Raw genomic sequence first — 20,513 nt, forward strand, 5'->3', positions numbered from 1 at the left:
CTGTGTGTGTTTGCAAGTCATTCTGGGACACAGGCCAAACTGCATCCTGTAAAATAGGACAAGAATGTGAATTATGTGTTGTCCTGAGTGCTTTTGAACACACTCATGCTTTTATTTTGTGTAATTAGATCAGTGTTACCACCATTCTCCATGTTTGACCCGACATCTGCCTGATGTCTCAGTCTGTCAGTCTGACAGTGTCTCTCAGCTTGGTTCTTCTCTTTCCTCTCCCTTTCAGTCTGTTTGTCACTACATGTCCAAGTAAATGTCTCCCTTTTGTTTGTCTGACCACACAGGGAAAAGGATGTACGTCCACATCAGGTCATATTTGTGAAGCTCTCCATCCTCACTGGATATTTTCTTCTTCCTCTTCTTCCTAGGCAAGAGAGGTACAAAAGAGATTTTTGCAGTTCTGAGCCGGGGTCAGAGGTCACATGGAAGGTTTCTGGTTATCCAGGTGGTTCGGCTCAGGTTAAACAGTCTTAATGGGTCTTAATCTGAAGGTCTCATGACCGGCATCAAACTGGATGTGTGCAATTACACTGCCAGGGTCACAACTTCATAACAACTCTACTGTGAATATCTGCTGCCTCTGTTGGTTTAAGCGTTGATCTACTCTGTTCAGTTTTGTATAGCAACAGCTCTTAAAGAGCAACGCCTGTACTCATAGAATCTGGGGTTACCATTAACGAGTAACCATGCTCTCCATAGAAAAGCGCAGCTAGTACAACTGACAGGAACTGCTTGGTGAACAGCTCAGGCATCAACATGGCCGCCTCCGTCACAAACAGACTGTATATAAGAAGTGGAAGTAATCGTCGTAGCAATAACGACCTGTCAATCACAGTAAGCTTGCCCTAAAGCATACTCCACTTTATGGTCTATGTGACTCTAAATGGACCATCATTTTATAAAATGCTGTACTTGCTGCAGTCAAACACTACAGTAAACAACAGTATCCACAAATGTCCCGCTACTCTTGTGGTTCACAAACTAGGGGTCGGGACCTAGTTTGGTCAAAAGATTATTTTAAGGGGCTTTCCCCAGCTTGATCCATAGGGATGTAAATTCAAGACATCTCAGCCTCTGTTGCTTCAAAAACATGGATAAGAAAATTAGCTTGATACCCATTTAAATCACAATCCTAATATTGAACAGGTTCTTAGTGTACGAAAGGGCCCTCAAACGCAGCGCTCCCGCTCATGTACTGCATGTCCCAAGGGACTTTAAGCACCCATGTACAGTGGCCCTGAGGGGACAAATCAGAAAATACAATGACATTTTACAAAAGCCATCAGCAAATGGGGGTTCAGTGTGAGGCGCAAGCCCCCGACAGAAGAAGACTGACTGAGTAACACAGTGGGATGTGTCTAATGAGCTGTGCTGATATAAATGAAATGAAACCTCCTCTCAGAGCTGCGAAAGAAAAACAGCGTGTTAAAATGTAAACCACTGCTCGGCCCTGTAGAGCGGTGCACATGCCTGCTCTGTTTGCCTTTTTCAGGAATAAATATACCCAAATAAGGCCCGCAGAATCACTCAGTAACGCTGTGTGAGAGTCTGTGTGTGTGTCACTGACTTTGGTATTCCAGCTGAAATTCATTATCCTGCAGACGGAGTTATCCAAACAGAGCAGCTCAGCCTATTCATACCGTGACTGAAACAACATACCTTCTCTAATCAATAAAGACTGTGTGATTTGGGAAAATATCATCAGATAGCAGTCGGTGCTTCGCAGAGAAAAAGTACTGAATTTATTTTAAATAGCGCGGTTGTGCCATTGTTGGCTTGTGACAAATTAAAATGAAGCAATATCTACTTGTCATACACCTCACTCTGTTTCCAGTCTATCACTGTCTACTCAAGCTAAAAGAAAAAGAAAGTCAAAAAATGAGGATATCCTAACGAATGTTAGGACTGTGTGGATCTAAACACAGAATGCTTTTGTTGAAAAGTAACACATGTTGTAATTCAGAAGACACACCCTGAGTGAAATTCTTGGCGGTTGTTTTAACATTCAACGAGTCCCAGATGGGCGGGGTTGGTTGTTTCAGAACAATGCTAGATACCTTTTGTCAATCACAGGAAAGTCACAACAAAATCAAATACAGTTACTTTCTGGTGTTAGTTAATGTATTTCTAGCCCCAATGGTGAACCCAACCTTTGATCTGTGGAGATATCCTCAGCTTCCGGAAGGGTTGGTAGAGTTTGCTGCGCAGGATCAGATTCGTCTTCATCAGTTAGTTTTCAGGAAATCTTAATTTGGACAAAGACAGGGTGGACATTGGTGGGGCAGTCAAGAGCTTAGATCTTGCTCTATAGGCCTATGTATGCCAAAGATCCCCGGAATATTTGCGTATTATTATCTTCAGTTTGACTTCATTTGCTGTATAGGAATGAACAGGACCCCGCCTCCAATTTGTTATCCAGTTTTCCATGTCGTGGACGCGCTGCCATGCAACACTTCACATAAAAGAAAACTAAAGCTTTGCTAATATGGCAACATTTTGGATTTGAATCCGACGAAAGAAGTGAGCCGAAAAACATTGACTTCTTATCTAGAGTTTATGAGTGGTTGGCGTCTAGCTTAGAGGTGCATTACTGCTCCATTAATGGACTCTCTAATTCTCATTATATCCCACTCGGAGCAGCTGCTGAGTCAAGCGTGACACTTTGTGGTAAATGTGTTATACCCATCCGGTCCAGTGTTAAGCAAACTGCTAGCAAAATGGTTTGACCGGCGCGACCAGAGGGCTGCTCCGAACTGAGCGTTCCAGGCACATCTTCTGCCTGTAACCTTAGATCTCACTTCATCCTGGTAACACAATCACTATCTGGATGATGGAATCTGATCGCGGGCCTTGGCATTTACAACTGCTAATAATTAGCAAGACAATTCAATAAAACTTGTGTAGTAGTGGCGCAATGGATCATAAAACTCATGGTTTTCAAGGGTTGTCTCAGGTTTCTCACGGGTTGTATCACGGATCGGATCAGCACAAAAGAAAAAAGGTAGCAAATATAACTTTTAGATGTCTGATCACGTTTTGTTTTTTTCATAAAAAAATCAAATGATAAGAAAATAAAGATTGTATTTTAATTAATTAAAACAAATTTAGTCTTCGTAGTTTTCAGGGTGTTTTATGAGAGGGATTGTAAACAGCTCATAATTCATCTCTAATATCTATTTATTTTGTTGTGATCTGGATTTATTTAAGTTTCTCACCAACACTATTCAATTCAGTTTATTTTGTATAGCCCAATATCACAAATTACTAATTATCCTCAGAGGGCTTTACAATCTGTACACATACGACATCCCTGACCTTTGACCTCACATCGGATCAGGAAAAACTCCCAAAAATAACCTTTCACATTTAGTGAGCAGCTCTCTAGTGGGGCAATATGGTACTACAAGCTCCTTAAGATATGATGGTGCATCACCAATCAAGGCTTTGTAGGTGAGGAGAAGAATTTTAAATGTGATTCTTGATTTTGCAGGGAGCCAGTGCAGAGCAGCTAATACAGGAGTCATGTGATCTCTTTTCTTAGTTTTTGTGAGTACACGAGCTGCAGCATTCTGGATCAACTGGAGGGATTTAAGAGACTTATTAGAGCAGCCTGATAATAATCATCTTTTTGAGACAAGATGTGCCTGATTTTTGAAATGTTACGTAGCTGATGAAATGCAGTCCTTGATATTTGCTTAACGTGGAGTTAAAGGACAAGTCTCGGTCAAAGATAACGCCGAGATTCTTTACAGTGGTGTTGGATGCCAGGGAAATGCCATCTACAGAAACCACATCACCAGATAATTGATCTCTGAGGTGTTCAGGCCCAGTAAAATAACTTCAGTTTTGTCTGAGTTTAACATCAGGAAGTTGCAGGTCATCCATGTTGTTATGTCTTTAAGACATTCTTGAATTTTAGCGAGCTGGTTGGTCTCCTCTGGTTTGATCGCTAGATATAATTGAGTATCATCTGCATAGCAATGAAAGTTTATGCAGTGTTTCCTGATAATATTGCCCAAAGGAAGCATATATAAGGTAAATAAAATTGGTCCAAGCACAGAACCTTGTGGAACTCTGTGATTAACGTTGGTGGTCATTGAGGCTTCATCGTTTACAAATACAAACTGAGATCGATCTGATAAATAGGATTTAAATCAACTTAGTGCGGTACCTGTGTCGAACGCAGCACTAAGGTCTAACAAGACCAGTACAGAGATGAGTCCTTTATCAGCACTAAGGTCTAACAAGACCAGTACAGAGATGAGTCCTTTATCAGCACTAAGGTCTAACAAGACCAGTACAGAGATGAGTCCTTTATCAGCACTAAGGTCTAATAATACCAGTACAGAGATGAGTCCTTTATCACCACTAAGGTCTAATAATACCAGTACGGAGATGAGTCCTTTATCTGATGCAATTAGGAGGTCATTAGTAATTTTCACCAGTGCTGTCTCTGTGCTGTGGTGTTTTCTAAATCCTGACTGAAACTCCTCAAATAAACTATTCTGATGTAGAAAGTCACACAACTGATTTGCGACTACTTTCTCAAGGATCTTAGAGAGGAAGGGAAGGTTAGAGATCGGTCTGTAGTTAGCCAACACCTCTGGATTAAGAGTGGTCTTTTTCAGGAGAGGACTACAGTTTACAAGATTAAATGTGAACACATCATGACAACGTTATTATTTACCTTCGCCCAATACTAATTTTAACTGAACAGAGTCAGATCGCATAATAATGTAAGTGAACGTGACCTTCGTTCGTTAGCCGTTAGCGGTGCTGCCACGATTACCTGCTCTCCTCGTGTCAATTTCAACATGGATTGGTTGTTTACAATGTAACATTATCAGAGATGATCAACTAGAAAAGCATGAATGCCTGAAAACGTGTCCAGGTGTGGTCTGGATGATCCCGATCACATGCTGATAACTGTGTTTTTTATTAATTTACGCCTGCATTTACATAATTTATCTTTCTTGTCCAGATGTCCAGATACAGATCACATGGTAATACCAGGAAGAAATGGGAGTGTGAATGTTGCATTCAAGTCACACGTTGAGGGCTAAAGGCCTCAGTATTCATGATGATCAAGCCCACTTTCAGACCGACAACAGCACTGTGTAAAAAAAATGCTAATTTCTGTGAGGCCACTAAACTAAAAAATGTGATCTCAAGTTTTGCACATTTTGGTGTGTGTAACAATTAAAATTGCACAAGAACACAAAATAGGAAGAATATATTGTCTACCTGTGCTGAGTATCGAGGCCCAACCAGTTTTCTTTATTCTCACCCAACAAACACGGTGACGTTTGTGCAGAGATATTACCATCTCAGGATTTCATTGAGCTTATCTCACAGGGAACGAGAAATGCTACCTACTAACACAACACATCATTGATCTAGTGTCTGGTTGTCATACATGTTGACATATAATACTCAGAATGAGGGAGATTATGTGTTTATGTGCAGCAGGCAAACAGGTATATATGCTAACGTTAATTTAAAAGGAAGTGCTAATAATTACTACTAAATTCTAACTTGTATGAGGGTGCTCATGTGCCTTTAACCCGTGCTCCCGGTTGTTATTTTGGGGCACTCAACAGACCTGCTAGCGTTAGCTTAAATCCTTATAGCATCTCGGCTCCCACACAGTTGACGCACTAGTCATGAACGGTCTTGAGCTAACAGAAACTGTAATTGAAATGATATGCTAGTGTCATTTGAAGTTAACACTGTCACTGCAGTAATAAGCTAGTTATGCTAGTTTTACGACAAAACAATTGTTCTTTTATCTTTGGTTGTAGAAAGGAGTATATCGTCTTGCTTGGTGGAGTAGTTATGATTGCTAAGTGAACGGTTTTAAAAGTTTAAAGTGAACAGTCAATTTAATTAGAAAAGACAGATCTAGCTGCACTGAAGTTTTACTGAAAAAAACCTCAGTAAAGAATAATTTAGACAGACAGGATGTAAGAGTGACAAAAGTCATCGGGCAAATGGCCAAGACTTCGTTTACCGATCTACTAACGCACACATTAAAACACCACAAGTGGTTCCTACCTGCCAGAACAATAGAAATCCTGATAACGGCCCCCACAGTGAGTGTGACTCAACAAGTTCCATCACTGTGTTACCAGTACAGAGATAGCACATAGCACATGTTTAGCCTAGCTTAGCACAACGATTGCAGGCAGGGGAAGTCTGCAGCATGAACCCAGTAGACCTCTGAGATCATTATTGCTGAACTTGGTGGACTGTATATAAGAAGTGGATGTAGTCATCGTGATGCCACCCATTGGTTTGTGGACTGCCGCTTTGAAGCCAAGAGTTTGGGATTTAGCTGTTGCAATTTTGGATTAAGAGACACTTATACAGCTCTGTTAATGGCCGCAACCTGTCAATCACATTAAGCCCGCCCGAAAGCACAGTATGCATTATGGTCTATTTGACTGAAAACAGACTGACTCTAAATGGACCATCATTTACTAAATGAACACCATGCTGTAATGAAGAATAGTACAAACATCATAGACTTCTATACATTTGGACTTATTTTTTTAAACTGGAGGTGTCGCGGTCCCTGCTGGTCAGTAGAGACAATATAAAAGACACTTCGACATCGACTTAACTCAGCAGGACTGGAGGTTGCTGCCTGGTCTTGTCCTGCTGAGCTCTTCCTCACGAGCAGACTGACTGCATAATGATTTAGTAAATCATTTAGCTAAATCTGCAGCAAGTAGCTGCCAAATTGTTGATGTCTTTTTTTGACGGCACATTTATGCCACTTTCCCAGTAAATCTGGATTTACAGGTGTTTGTATTTGTGTGTTTTTGTCGGAGCAGGTAGAGGAGGGCGGTAAGTCAGACAGTTTGGAGCAGCCTTTGCTGGCGGGGGATGAGATCATCATCATCAACGATGTGGAGCTGACCGGATACAGACAGGAAGCCATCGCTCTGGTCAAAGGATCGTACAAGACTCTGCAGCTCACCATCCGCAGGTACAGATTCTTATACTGACCGCCTGGTTAGTGAAATTTAAGGGGAAAACACCTGTTTTATATTTTAGTAAATGAATACAATGAGACCTAATTCCCCATATACTGGTGGTAAAATACACTATTGGGATGGAATGGGCTATATTTTTTATGGTTTCCAACGATTGGTTATCTTTTAAATGTAACTGATTTTTAATCATTAGTATTTTAATGGGAAGGAATTAGATCACAGCTAAGGGGTGTTGTTTGGCCCAATGCGAAGAAGAGGTAATCAAGTAGGCAACAATAAAGTTATAGACACCCAATATAAATATTTTTTTAATTGATCAAAAATGCCTTATCTGGCAGCCTCCACATACAAAGGGGTGGTTGCTTTGGAACAGGTACACAAGCCGCTAGCATATTAATGTTTTTATCGCAGGCAAGCATTCCATTAGGATCATTATTTGGCATGTTTCCATTTATTGTGCAACCACTGAGAAACTGCCCAGCATCAGTAGGAGGACTTTGGTAACTGCTTGTAATAGACATGCCTTTAAGTGTTAGGTAGAGATGTGCTGCTTGGCATGGCTGAGGATGTCACTGAGTTTCAGTTACCAGTAGCTCTGCAGAGACATTTCAAACTTGTGACCTTAATCTCTTTGGTATCAAGACCCACATCAGTTATTTTCTGAATCGCGGTGCTGTGGAGACAGTGGTTAGTCTATTTCTGCTGGGTTTCTTTTTGCTTGCATATTCTGGGAAACTATGTAGAACCCCACCAGGTAAAAATCAGTTTATTTTAATCCCTGACCTTTGACCTCACATTGGATCAATGAGGCAGGGGGCCAGCCCACCAGGCAGGAGGCATCGTGAAAGAGGCGTGGACAATGAGGCCAGGCCTTGGAGGCAGGAGACACAAAGAAGGAGGCAGGGCCATTGGGAAGGAGGTCAGGGGCAGGATGCAGGAAGCAGGGGCAACGAGTCAGGACCTGAAACCTTAAATGTTTCCATTTTGACGTCACCCATTGGTTTGTGGACTTCTGTTTTGAAACCTCGAGTTTGCTGTCACCATCTTGAATTACAACTGTTTTTTTTTTATCAGCCAATAAACAGAAGTTACCATATTTGGAATGCTGAGGAGTGATGTTGAGACGCCGTATCAGGCTCTGGTAGTGGCAGCAATCTGTCAATCACCTTGTAGCCCCGCCCTAAATCATCCCCTGCTTTATGGTCTGTTTGACTCTAAATGACCATAATTTACTAAATGAGCATCCTGCTGTATTGAAGAAGACTTGAAACTAGAGATTGAGACCAAAAACTAATGTTTACAATGTTTACTGAGGGAATACATCAAGACTTCTGTACAACCAGAGGAGTCGCCCCCTGGTGGTCAGGAGAGAGAATGCAGCTTTAACACATGAAGTATAGACTTCTATACAACCAGAGGAGTCGCCCCCTGGTGGTCAGGACAGAGAATGCAGCTTTAACACATGAAGCATAGACTTCTATACAACCAGAGGAGTCGCCCCCTGGTGGTCAGGAGAGAGAATGCAGCTTTAACACATGAAGCATAGACTTCTATACAACCAGAGGAGTCGCCCCCTGGTGGTCAGGAGAGAGAATGCAGCTCTAACACATGAAGTATAGACTTCTATTCAACCATTGGAGTCGCCCCCTGGTGGTCACTAGAGAGAATGCAGCTTTAACACATGAAGCATAGACTTCTATACAACCATTGGAGTCGCCCCCTGGTGGTCAGGAGAGAGAATGCCGCTTTAACACATTAAGCATAGACTTCTATACAACCAGAGGAGTCGCCCCCTGGTGGTCACTAGAGAGAATCCAGCTTTAACACATGAAGCATAGACTTCTATACAACCAGAGGAGTCGCCCCCTGGTGGTCAGGAGAGAGAATGCAAGTTTTAAGACATGAAGCATAGACTTCTATACAACTAGAGGAGTCGCCCCCTGGTGGTCAGTAGAGAGAATGCAGGTTTTAAGACATGAAGCATAGACTTCTATACAACCAGAGGAGTCGCCCCCTGGTGGTCAGTAGAGAGAATGCAGGTTTTAAGACATGAAGCATAGACTTCTATACAACCAGAGGAGTCGCCCCCTGGTGGTCAGGAGAGAGAATGCAAGTTTTAAGACATGAAGCATAGACTTCTATACAACCAGAGGAGTCGCCCCCTGGTGGTCAGGAGAGAGAATGCAGGTTTTAAGACATGAAGCATAGACTTCTATACAACCAGAGGAGTCGCCCCCTGGTGGTCAGTAGAGAGAATGCAGGTTTTAAGACATGAAGCATAGACTTCTATACAACCAGAGGAGTCGCCCCCTGGTGGTCAGGAGAGAGAATGCAAGTTTTAAGACATGAAGCATAGACTTCTATACAACCAGAGGAGTCGCCCCCTGGTGGTCAGTAGAGAGAATGCAGCTTTTAAGACACTTACGCATTGGCTTCACTCTGCAGAACCGTAGTCTTACAGCAGAATTTTTAAAACCAGCATTGTTAGACTTCAAGCACCTTTATGCTGAAGTCGAATTAGAATTGTAACCTGCAGAATTGTCCCCTGCCTTCGCCCTATGTGAGCTGGGATAGGCTCCAGCGCCCCCGCGACCCTAATGAGGATAAGCGGTATTGAAAATGGATGGATGGATGGATAGGTTTTCTGGTCTCCAGATTGGTGCTTATCTTCGCACGAGAGAAAATATGAATCACTGAAATCAATGACAGTTTCAGACGTTCCCTCCTTCCTTGCTTCCTCCCTTCCTTCCAGGGAGCCAGTATAATCTATAACTGGTCAGGATTCTGCTGTACATCCTGGTTCATAGTCCAAATCAGAGCTGGTTGTCTGGAATCAACACACACACACGCACGCGCGCACACACACAAACACACACACACACACACACACACAAACACACACACACACACACACACACACAAACACACACACACAGGCAAACAAAGTTTATTACATGTTATCTGTCATCATTCATTATTGCAGATTATTATATGCAGTGTATATAGTAAATTAGAGTAAAAGGGAACTTATTGTACGTCTTTTCATAAACAGAAAGCAGCATGTTAAGCAGGACTACAGCATACTCTGCTTTATGGTCTGTTTGACTCTAAATCGATCATAATTTACTAAATGAACATTAAAGAAGACTTGAAACTAAAGATTGAGGCCATAAACTCATGTTGACAATGTTTACTGAGGGAATAAATCAAGAGAGGTAGAGTCATTTTCTCAGACGTCTATACAATCTGACTTATTTTTGCAACCAGAGGAGTCGCCCCCTAATGGTCAGCGGAGAGAATGCATGTTTTAAGACACTTCCGCATTGGCGTCACTCGGCAGAACCGGAGGTTGCTGTCTGGGATTGACAGACTGTAGATTGACGATCAGCGATCCAAAAATGTGTGATTTCTTTATTACTTGACTTCATCCGTTACTGTAGACAGTCACATGATCATCAATATAGGCTGCTTAAATATAACCAGCGGGACTGGATGATGATAATTATTTTTGGAAAACGACACAGTGGTGTAGCAAAACTTGAACTTTTCTCTCCCTAATTGAACTCCCTAATGTGCTCCACCTCTCAGGCGCCTTTTAACGTAGCATCTCTGTTCATACTCCGGTTCATGACACCTGGTCAGGTACAAAGCCAGGTATGTATTTGGGGTGTGACTGCCAGCAAGGCTGCTGTTGCTACTGCGGCTTTTATTCACTGGGAGACGCGTGAGAGGTACAACACAATGCAGGACTTTAGACTTCAGACACACACGCACGCACACACACACTGCAGGACAGTTGTAGATACACACATGACATTTTGGAGAAGGTGTGGCAAGGAGGTGAAGGCGTGAGAACTTCTCCTCCAGACGGGCGGAGAATAGCGCTGCGTGTTTTGGTCTGACCGGCTTCCTGCAGGAGTCTGATGTGGCACTGCTCTCAGGTCTGTTCTATCATAATTCTGCTCCGTTCTACCGGGATTCAAACAGTGGGCCTTGACTTGCGTGGCCGTGTGCAGCGGACTGCGCAGCAGGCCAACCTCTGCAGTCGCATACCTGAGCCGCATTCACCTTTGGACTTAAGTTCACAAATCCAAGCGGACATATATGAGCTCTTTCTGAGCAGAAGAAGCTGATTTTACGGACAATTTGTGCGTCGACTGATGGCTGTAGTAGAGAGTTGAAACACCTGTTCATGATATTCGACATGTTAAAAATGTACAAATACCCACGAGCCTCGGCTGCCGTTGCTACGGAGAAGGAGGGGGTATTCAGGGCGGCAGTAAATCCGGGGCACTTTGTTGTTGCTGTTTGGAACCAAACTTATCCCAAAGGTTGCTGAAGTCATTCCAAACTGATCCAGAATCTGAAAGTGCACCGGTTTAAAGTAAAAGATAAGGCTTCTACAATAATATCACTCGCCGCAGTGAACAGTGCACACATCCCTTTCAAGCTCTGTGATTGGATGGGTTTGATGTCCACAGGTTTCTTTTTTTTAATCAAATCTCTCATAGTTGCTCATCTTCTGTTTGGAGGGTTTATGCGTTTCATGTCCATCTGATCAGTCGCGTCACAGCGTCCTACCTCGCTTCAAAAGACGCCTCCAACACGGCGACTCTAGAAACGAGACACACCGCGTGAAGGTAAGAGTTCTCACTTTTGAGCTGCACAGCTGTTCGGCCTTTAAAGAGTGTTCATTATTTAGTGAGCAACTCTTTCTAGAGCTCACGCTTCCCTTTCATTGCTTCCTCTTCACACAGAGTAACGGCCTCTCAGGGGCCAATGGAGCTTTATTGAACTGAACTGATGGTTATCGTCTCAAAACGTGTGTGTGTGTGTGTGTGTGTGTGTGTGAGATATAGTGCTCCGCCCAACAGGAGTTCTAAAAGTGTGTATGTGAGGTGCTAACTGCTCCATCCTCGGTGTTGGAAATACAAAAGCTGATTCCCATCAGACGCTGCCTCGCTCGCTCGTCTGCCACGCCTCTCTCTCTCTGTCTCTCCTCTGTACCTGCCATTGGTGCATTCAGGTGAACAGAGTCAGACTGAGCAAGAGACACACACACACACTCAGAGAGAGAGAGAGAGAGAGAGAGAGAGAGAGAACCATGGCATCACAATAAGCTGAAAACCAACCGGAGTTCTTTCTGAGGAGCTGCCCCAGTCAGAGCTGTAAGTGTGTGCGTGTGCGTGTGTGCGCGTGTGCGTGCGTGTGTGTGTGCGTGTGTGTGTGCGTGTGTGTGTGCGTGCGTGCGTGCGTGCGTGTGTGTGTGTGCGTGTGTGTGTGTGTGTGTGTGTGCGTGCGTGTGTGCGCGTGTGTGTGTATGTGTGTTGGGAGTCTGCACAGTTTTACTAAGTGTTTTTAGTGACTTGGCACATTCCATTTCCAGGTAAGTCTTTACTTTATCACGATACGTGTTATAAAGTTTAATTTAATTTTAGTTTGATTATCTTTGTGTGGTCGACTGACTGACCTGCTTCCTGACCTGTCAGACTTCTTTTTAGTGAAGTTCTCATATCTTGGTACCGTTTACATGTTTATATGTTGATACACTGCAGATACGTTTGTACTTCCATTGGGACATTTCATAAATATTTCCCCTGATTCTTACAAATCAAACATTTCTAGCTAACGTTAGAGTACATACAAACACTTCAGGACTAGTGTTCTAGTGATGACGAATAGTGTTCTCAGCCATTTGTTAAAAACCTTCTTTCTGAACCCCAAAACCTACAAGCAGGTTCAAAAAGCATGTTTTCTTCAAATAAATGCCTAAATGACACCATTTATCATGGCCTGAGGCTGTAAAATAAATTATTGTTTGTTGTTTTGGAATGCTTCCGTAAAGAAAAGTAATCAATCCCAAGCTTAACATTATGATATTTCATCAAAATTACTCAATTTTATATGTGTTATTTGAATAGACCATATAAACCGTTTGCACCAACTAGATCCTGTGACAAATTAAATGTAATTCTGCTCCACGACTGACTCGGGGGAGACAACAGTCACGTGAGAAGCATTGAAACTAAACTGCAGGCAGCTGAACACAGCACAGAGGACAGGAGAGGTTGTTCAAATGTAAATATATATAGCACCTGGACCTTTAAGATTTACTCAAATATTGGTAACATGCTGAACATATAGATTCCACTGTTTCCATTTCTTGTCAAATAAATTCTAAATTAAATTCTGCTTGTTTAAATTGAATTATTTTAGCTGTTTATGATTTATGGCATTGTAGCCGTGTCATACTGCACAAAAGACATTTTTGACCTCTCTACTTCTGTCCATGATAGTTTGGTTTCCATAGAGCTGAAGGACAGGAGCAATAAAGGCACTGAAGCTGCTTGGGGTTCAGAGGGTTAAGACACAAAAAAGCCTCAACATTTACTTGTGGAATGTCTTTATGTTGTGGAACAAAACTTGAAAATCCCTTAACCACAGTCCTTATTTCAGACATTCAAAAACCCATTGACCTCGAGACAAGAGAACCTTTAGTCGTCACCATGAGGTTGCAACCCTGGATGGATATCTGGAGTTTGATTTGGTTTGTAAATGTGTGTTTGAACTTCGGCCAGAGCCAGGCTAGCTGTTTCCCCCTGCTTCCAGTCTTTACGCTAAGCTAGGCTAACCACATGCCGACTAGGTCTGGAGGCACATTCGTTAGCCGGGCTCTCAGATGGAGTTTGGATGTGACGCAAACTGATGTCATGAGAGCAGCTTTGATCCGTCTTTTCATTGATACATGACACTGGCTGTCCTCATGGGTACGAGTATCACCGCTCACCTGTGCTGTGGCTGTGTTTGTTGCCTCCATTACTCCGTGCCATGCACCTTGCAGCTGTTTTCACAGTTTTGTTCTTTTATCCCCAGTAAGCAGCAGTCTGCGCTACGCTGGTGTCACGTTACACATGAAGAGGTTTCGTTTGCCCGGAGACACAAGAAGAAAAAACTAGACAGGAGGCACCTGCTGCTCAAAGTGCAAGCATTCTTTTTAGTGCCGGTCATTGTGGCAGGATTGTGTGTCAGAGCAGAAAGTCTTGAAGGGAAAATGTGCCACCTTTTTATGTGGACGTCCAATCAATGTTGAAGGTAAATGTAGTCGATTCGCAGCTGCAACTGTTCTTCCTGCATCCAGCGCGGCCATTTCACAGGACACCGACGTAGCTGGATGCAAGGAAGAACTACAGGCTAGTGCACCTCTGCCCACGGGGCTTAACAACATGTGTCTTGGCTTGTATTGCAAACTGGCTACGTTCAACACAGGCAACCTCCGGTTCTGAAAAGTGAAGCCAATGCGGAAGTGCCTCAAACTTGCATTCTCGTGTATGGCCATCAGAGGGCAACTGCTCTGGTTGCAAAACAAAGTCAGATTGTATAGAAGTCTATATAAATGACTCTACTTCTCTTGATTTATTCCCTCAGTAAACATTGTAAACATGAGTTCATGGTCTCAATCTCTAGTTTCAAGTCTTCTTCAATACAGCATGATGTTCATTTATTAAATTATGGTCATTTAGAGTCAAACAGACCATGAAGCAGGTCTGAGAGTGGGGTTGTGTTTTCGACTTTAACCCTGTCACAGTCCGTTTTCAGTTCATGAAAGTTAATTGTGACATTTTGGTCGACTAAAAATGATTTATTCAGGGTTTGATTTGTACCTCACTCGTGTCACTTCTGGATGCCAAAAAACAAGATGGCGAATGCCGGAGTTGAGGTCCACAAACCAATGGGTGGTGTCACGGTGACTGCTTCCACTTCTTATGGATTCCTACTGAGCATTAACATAGCACGCACTGAGGAATTTATTGATTCAATTGTCTACACTTACCATAAACACTGGTTGGACATGCACATAAAAGCTGTCAAATGTTGGGTTGCATTCACGCTAAAGGCTTCAATGTTTATTACAGAACATATTCTGAGAGTGATACCAGCTAAAAAGGAAACGTTTGCTCTGAGGGTGGTGCTAGAGAAAAGGTCATGGGGTCATTAAAATCCTTTTATCATCATTTTTAGATTTAGCCACTATAAAGCAGGAATATGATCCGTAAGGTTCATAACTCTCTTGTTTCAAGTCTTGGAGATATCTCACTCTGGACCAAAAAATTTGATTCCAGGGTCCATTCTTCCCTTCCCCAAAAAAGCTCTTCCCGGTTGTCTTCCAAGGGCGCTGCACTTGTGGCTTAAACAAGACTAATCATCAACAACCAAGGTAGCGGCTCTGCGAGGATGTTTAGCAGGTACGAAACTTACGAAACTTAGCTTGTTCTCCATCTTAGTTTAGTGTGTTAGCATGCAAACATTTGATAATTAGCACTCAACACAAATTATAGCAGAGGTTTATGTGAATGTCATTGTTTTTGCAGGTATTTTGGACAAAGACAAATTTGGACCTGATGATGGTCCATCCGATACTTGTTGAGATATTTCAGCTTGGACCAAAAGTGGTGGACCAACAATCAATAGGCCAATATTGTTAATACAGCATTTGTAGCATCTGCTCCACTATACCAGGATTCAGCAGCTGGGGTTGATGGGTACTGGTGGCGCTCATGGAGCTGTTTTCATAAATCTACAAGCCATCTGACAGGCAGCATCTGGTGAGAGTTGTCTCCTCCATATTAATGAAACCACCATAATGTAGAAGTATATGTCTTCCGGGCTGGTAGTGTTTGTCCTGTCAGTGTCCTCAGTGTGACCAGACTCTGCAGTCACTCAGTCCGCATTTCTTCGAGCAGGTTTGGCGGCTGTCTTCGTATCTTAGTGTTTGCATGTGCTTTGTTTTGTTTTGTTTGTGTGACTCCGACAGAATGCAAAGTTGACCACTCTCATCCAGTCCTTGCGTTCTGGCAGAGATTAGTCTGAAACCTCATTTATCACTCCACGGGATAGTAACATCTTTTTTTGCTACAGCATGATCCTTTAATTTAGTATACTAGTGCAGTGCCCGTTTCGTGGCGGGTGTTTTCGGAGGACTTTCCGGTTCAGATTGGGCCGACTGCTTGGCTTCCGCTTGTCTGGGGGGCTTGCCCATTTGGAGCGCATGGCCGTTCGAAGCTGGAAGTGCTGCTTGCAGCGTGGTTGAGGTCATTGGGTCATTGTCATGTTGAAACGGAAAAGGGTCACAAACTGTTGCCAAATGATAGCATTTTAACGATGTAATCAGTTAATTTTGTAATAAGTGTGTTATCTATCTTATGTTTTACACTGTACTGTGCATCGGGGGTTTGATGTCTAATGACTGTTCTACTGGTATTCTGTTGTGTTGTTTATGCCTTTTCCAGTTAAAGGTTCCGGGAGAACTTCCATTATTATTAGGTCGACTTTTCAAACATGAGTGAAAAACAGGGAGTCGGACAGAGTTCCAGAGCTGACCAGAGGCGAGAGCAGAAGATGAGTCACGTTATCAAAATACTACCAGGAGCGGGGTGTTGAGGGGGGGGGGCAGCAGTTATCAGCAGCGTGTCACCGCGTGTGAGGGGATGGTCGTCGGTTACAATAACAGGGATCTCTGTCGGGGCAGAGATATTTGGTGCGACGACCTCTGACCTCTGACTGCCACGACTGAGAGATGTAGTTACCTTACTGATCAACTGTAGTTGTGTTATTGTTAGTGTCTTTTTTCAGACACATTTTAAATGTGAATATAAACTGGATGATTGAAATTGGATAAGAAGTTCCACTGCATTGAAAGATATAAGAAACGTGGTAAAACATTCATCTTAAAAGAATTAACTCTGCCGGTTAATGAAGCATAGATGGTTTTTCAAAGTCTGTCTTCATCTTGATGATTAATGGAGTGAAATCCCGATTATATAAGCTTTAAGTCATATAGATGCCCATATATTTTAATTCAGAATCACACTTTTGAAAAGGCAGTTGTATTTCTGGAGTCCTTATTGACAAATCGTTTAAAGGGAATTATTCACTTTTGGACAAATTTGAAAGCTAAGGCGAATAATAAGGGACTAATTGAGGACCAAAACCAAACTTTTCCAAAATCCTGAATAGATGGGGCCATTCCACCCTATCAAATGCCTAGAGAGAGGACCATCTCTGGGATCTCTCCAGACACAGGGGAATAGTTAACATTAAACAGGTGGCGGATATTACTGAAAGAATGGTGATTCCTTATGAAACCAGTTTGGTCTTCAGAAATTACTTTATGGTTAACTGTTTCCAGACGCATAGCTAGGGCCTTCGCCAGAATTTTATAATCTACATTAAGAAGAGGTATTATCCACATCATTTGCATTTTATTCTAGGTTTTAACAATAGATTCATTGATGCATTTCTCAGGGTTTGTGGCGGAGAACCTTCGGTTAAAGAGTCGTTGAACATATCAAGCAAAAGTGGTAATAGTTTATCTGAAAATGCCTTTTAAAAACATAAATGGGGAAACCATCTGGCCCAGGTGCTGTGCCGCTTTGTAGAACTAATTGATGCCAATATCTCATTCGTATTTAATGGTTGGTCTAGTTTCCTTTTATGGCCGTTATTAATATTTGGGAAAATAAGACCCCCAAGAAACCTTTCCATGTTTATGTTGTTGGGTGAACTTTCTGATCGATATACGTTAGAGTAATATCTTTGTAATGTCTTTGAAGATATTATTAATTTCAGATGGAATTACTGTCCCATCAGAGATGTTTTTTAATTCATGACGTTTGCTCAGAGGCAGATTTCCCCTTTAGTTGGTAAGCTAGTAACCTTCCTGCTTTCTCACCATGTTCATAATGAAATCCACGACCCTGTAATATTTGCCTGTTAACGGTAAGTTGTATTCCTTTTGTAAATGTAATCTTTGTTTCGAAGGTTTAGGGGATGGTGTTGTTGAGTTTTGTAAATATAGATCTCTGATTGATTTTATGAGTTGATCTTGAATTACTGTAGCAATGTCAGATTCTACTATTGCAGAGTATTCTGTATTAGCCACTGATGGAAGGAGGGTTTTATCAATAAAGAAATAATTAATTCGAGAGTAGGACAGGTGATATGCGAGTAGAAAGAAGTAGAAAGTCTTATCGGTGGGGTTCTAAACCTCCAGGGTACATCCAACCTGATCCATAAAAGCCAACAGGGTTTTCCCCATTTTTTAAGGTTGTTTTAAAGTAGGGTTTGATCTGTCCAGACTGGGATTGATTAAGCAATTCAGATCTCCTCCAAATATTAAATTATAAGAGTTTAGAGTAGGAATATTGGACATATTTAGCCAGCTTTCCAGATAGCAAAGTAGCATGAGTTGGGTGGGTTTGTAACCCTCATTGCTTGTTGTGTTTCGATGTCATTTCTTCACCCAGTTGCTGTATTCAAAACGTATAACACAAAGGAGGTCTTAAAGGTGAAAAATCAGAAGTAGTCGGGATCCTCTCCGCGTGCGTCTGCTCACTATATCCTCAAAGCGGAATTTCTCTCAGGGTTGACTACTGCCAAAATATTTACACAATAAGCTTTTTGATAAAGAAGCATCCGTAATGAGGTTATAATGATTGATTGGGTCAATCAAATGACATCACTGAAGTGTAATGCAGCCTTTAAAACCAGGAAATGACAACAATTATTCCATAGTTTGTCTAGAGTCTTAGACGATAATTTGTAATTTGAACATTGTCTTGTATCAAGTTTTAATCCAAAGTTGTGTCGTTGTCTATAGGTGTTCCACTCCGTCTCTCTCTCTCTCTCTCTCTCTCTCTCTCTCTCTGTCTTTGTCTTCCTCCATTCATCTCCAGTGACTCTCCGTCTTTGTGCTTCTTTTGTTGCCGGTTGACGTAATCGAGCTTAATGAATGTTTGAGTTTCTCCGCTGTAAAAAAAGAAGAGGAAGAAGTCATTAAGGGCTGAAAACCGTATCCCATGGCAACCGCTCTCTGTGCGTGGCTACGTGTGTGTGTCGACAACATTGTGGGGACGCATGAAATGTTCACACGGTGTCTTTGTGGGGACTCATCTGTCCACCCTGTCGCTGTTGGACCATTCTACTCTAGGTGTAGATGTAAGCGATCCCAAAATGCATCTTTTAAAGAGGACTTGCTAAGGTTAGTCTTTGTAACTATCTTCTCCATTGACACATAATTAACTCTGTTTCTATCTCAAGCTCTTGGTTTGTATACGCTTTAGGGCCTGTTAATACACCTTAGCCTGACGTACACTTCAGAAACATAACTACGCAGACCGTACCAACTGGGACCGGCCCATATTGAGTTGAGTTTGCATCAGGTGACAACCTCCGGGGTATGAAAAATTGATTCAAGTGGAAGTGTCTTAAACCTGCTTCCTCTCTAGTGACCATAAGGGGGCGACTCCTCTGGTCTATGAGAAAATGACTCTACTTCTCTCTTGATTTATTCCCTCAAACATTTTAAACATGAGTTTATGTTCTCAATCTCAGGTTCCAAGTCTTCAATACAGCATGCTGTTTATTTAGTAGATGATGTCTCTATGTCACTCCTCTGCTGCCTAAATATGGTCTCTTCCGTTCACTGGTTGCAAAAAATCCAAGACGACTGGCGGCCAAATTGCCGAGTGTGACTACGTTAGCTTGTTGTGATTAAACGCAACACATGTATCATCTTCTTCCTCAGCCTGGACCAGCTACACTGAGGATTAGGTGTGAACCCCTTCGTTAGTCAGGACTGATACATCCTGCAAAGGAATATCTAAGTTGTGTTTTCTTTGTATGTTGTTAACCCTAATAAACCACTCTGTCGTTGGATGCTGTAAAATTAAGATGCTGTTAATCTCTTATTGCCTGACTTCCTGTTGTTAAGATAAGGTGAGCAGCATGTGGACCTGTAAATGTTTTGAACGCATGCTTCCGTCTTTCCTTCGGGAAAAAAGTGGAGCAAACAAATGCTTATCCTTCATTGACAGCCACGTGTTTGCGCTATGTGGTCCACACCAGCCGAGGAACATCTGGCTGGGTCCTTCCCCGAGTCACAAAGACCAGTCAGGCCGTCGCTCGCATCGGACCACAAACCCATGAGAGTCTCGGGCTGAAATCCGGGCACTGCCGAAGAAAGCATAACGCCCGGGAACAGCGTTTAAGGTTCCCGTTTGAGGTTGAAGCGCTCCTCTACATGTAGGTTAGAACTTAGTGAGAGTGATGAGTAATGAGATGGGAAATGGAATGTGTCCCTCCCGTTCAGGTGACTTGAGTGTGTCATGGCTGCCACACATTCCTCTGACCAGCTCGACAGGTTTTCTGTAATGGGCCTTTTATCTGTGCACCTGTGTGTGTGTGTGTGTGTGTGTGTGTGTGTGAGTGAAACAGAATTGTGTTCTGAATACTCATCAGTGGAATGTTTTCAGTTAATAATATTAGTCTGGGTGTGTTTTTGTTTGCCAGCTGTGTATTGTCCTCGGCCTTCATCTCTGTTTCAAAGGATTTTCGATTCAAAAGGGAGGGAGGAGGCAGCTGTGACTCCAATGACAGATAGCAGGACTCGCTTCACTCACTTATACACAGTTACCAGTTTATTAGGTACCCCTAGGTAATACTGAT

The 20,513-nt window shown here is 42.5% G+C and overlaps 1 protein-coding gene across 6 annotated transcripts in view; it reads left to right on the plus strand.

Annotated features, from left to right (window-relative positions):
* The window catches only part of shroom3 (shroom family member 3), a 65,025-nt gene that overhangs the window by 2,774 nt on the left and 41,738 nt on the right, over positions 1–20,513 (plus strand). For 4 of the 6 annotated variants that reach the window (XM_034546786.1, XM_034546788.1, XM_034546787.1 and 1 more), the window contains exon 2: positions 6,849–7,003. In XM_034546786.1, the coding sequence (XP_034402677.1) occupies positions 6,849–7,003 (155 nt within the window). Of the gene's footprint in view, positions 1–6,848; positions 7,004–15,160; positions 15,254–15,479; positions 15,614–20,513 lie in introns of those variants that run through there. The other 2 variants (XM_034546789.1, XM_034546792.1) reach the window with 2 other exon arrangements.

The sequence above is a fragment of the Cyclopterus lumpus genome, chromosome 12, assembly GCF_009769545.1.
Source record: "Cyclopterus lumpus isolate fCycLum1 chromosome 12, fCycLum1.pri, whole genome shotgun sequence".
Taxonomy (NCBI): Eukaryota; Metazoa; Chordata; class Actinopteri; order Perciformes; family Cyclopteridae; genus Cyclopterus; species Cyclopterus lumpus.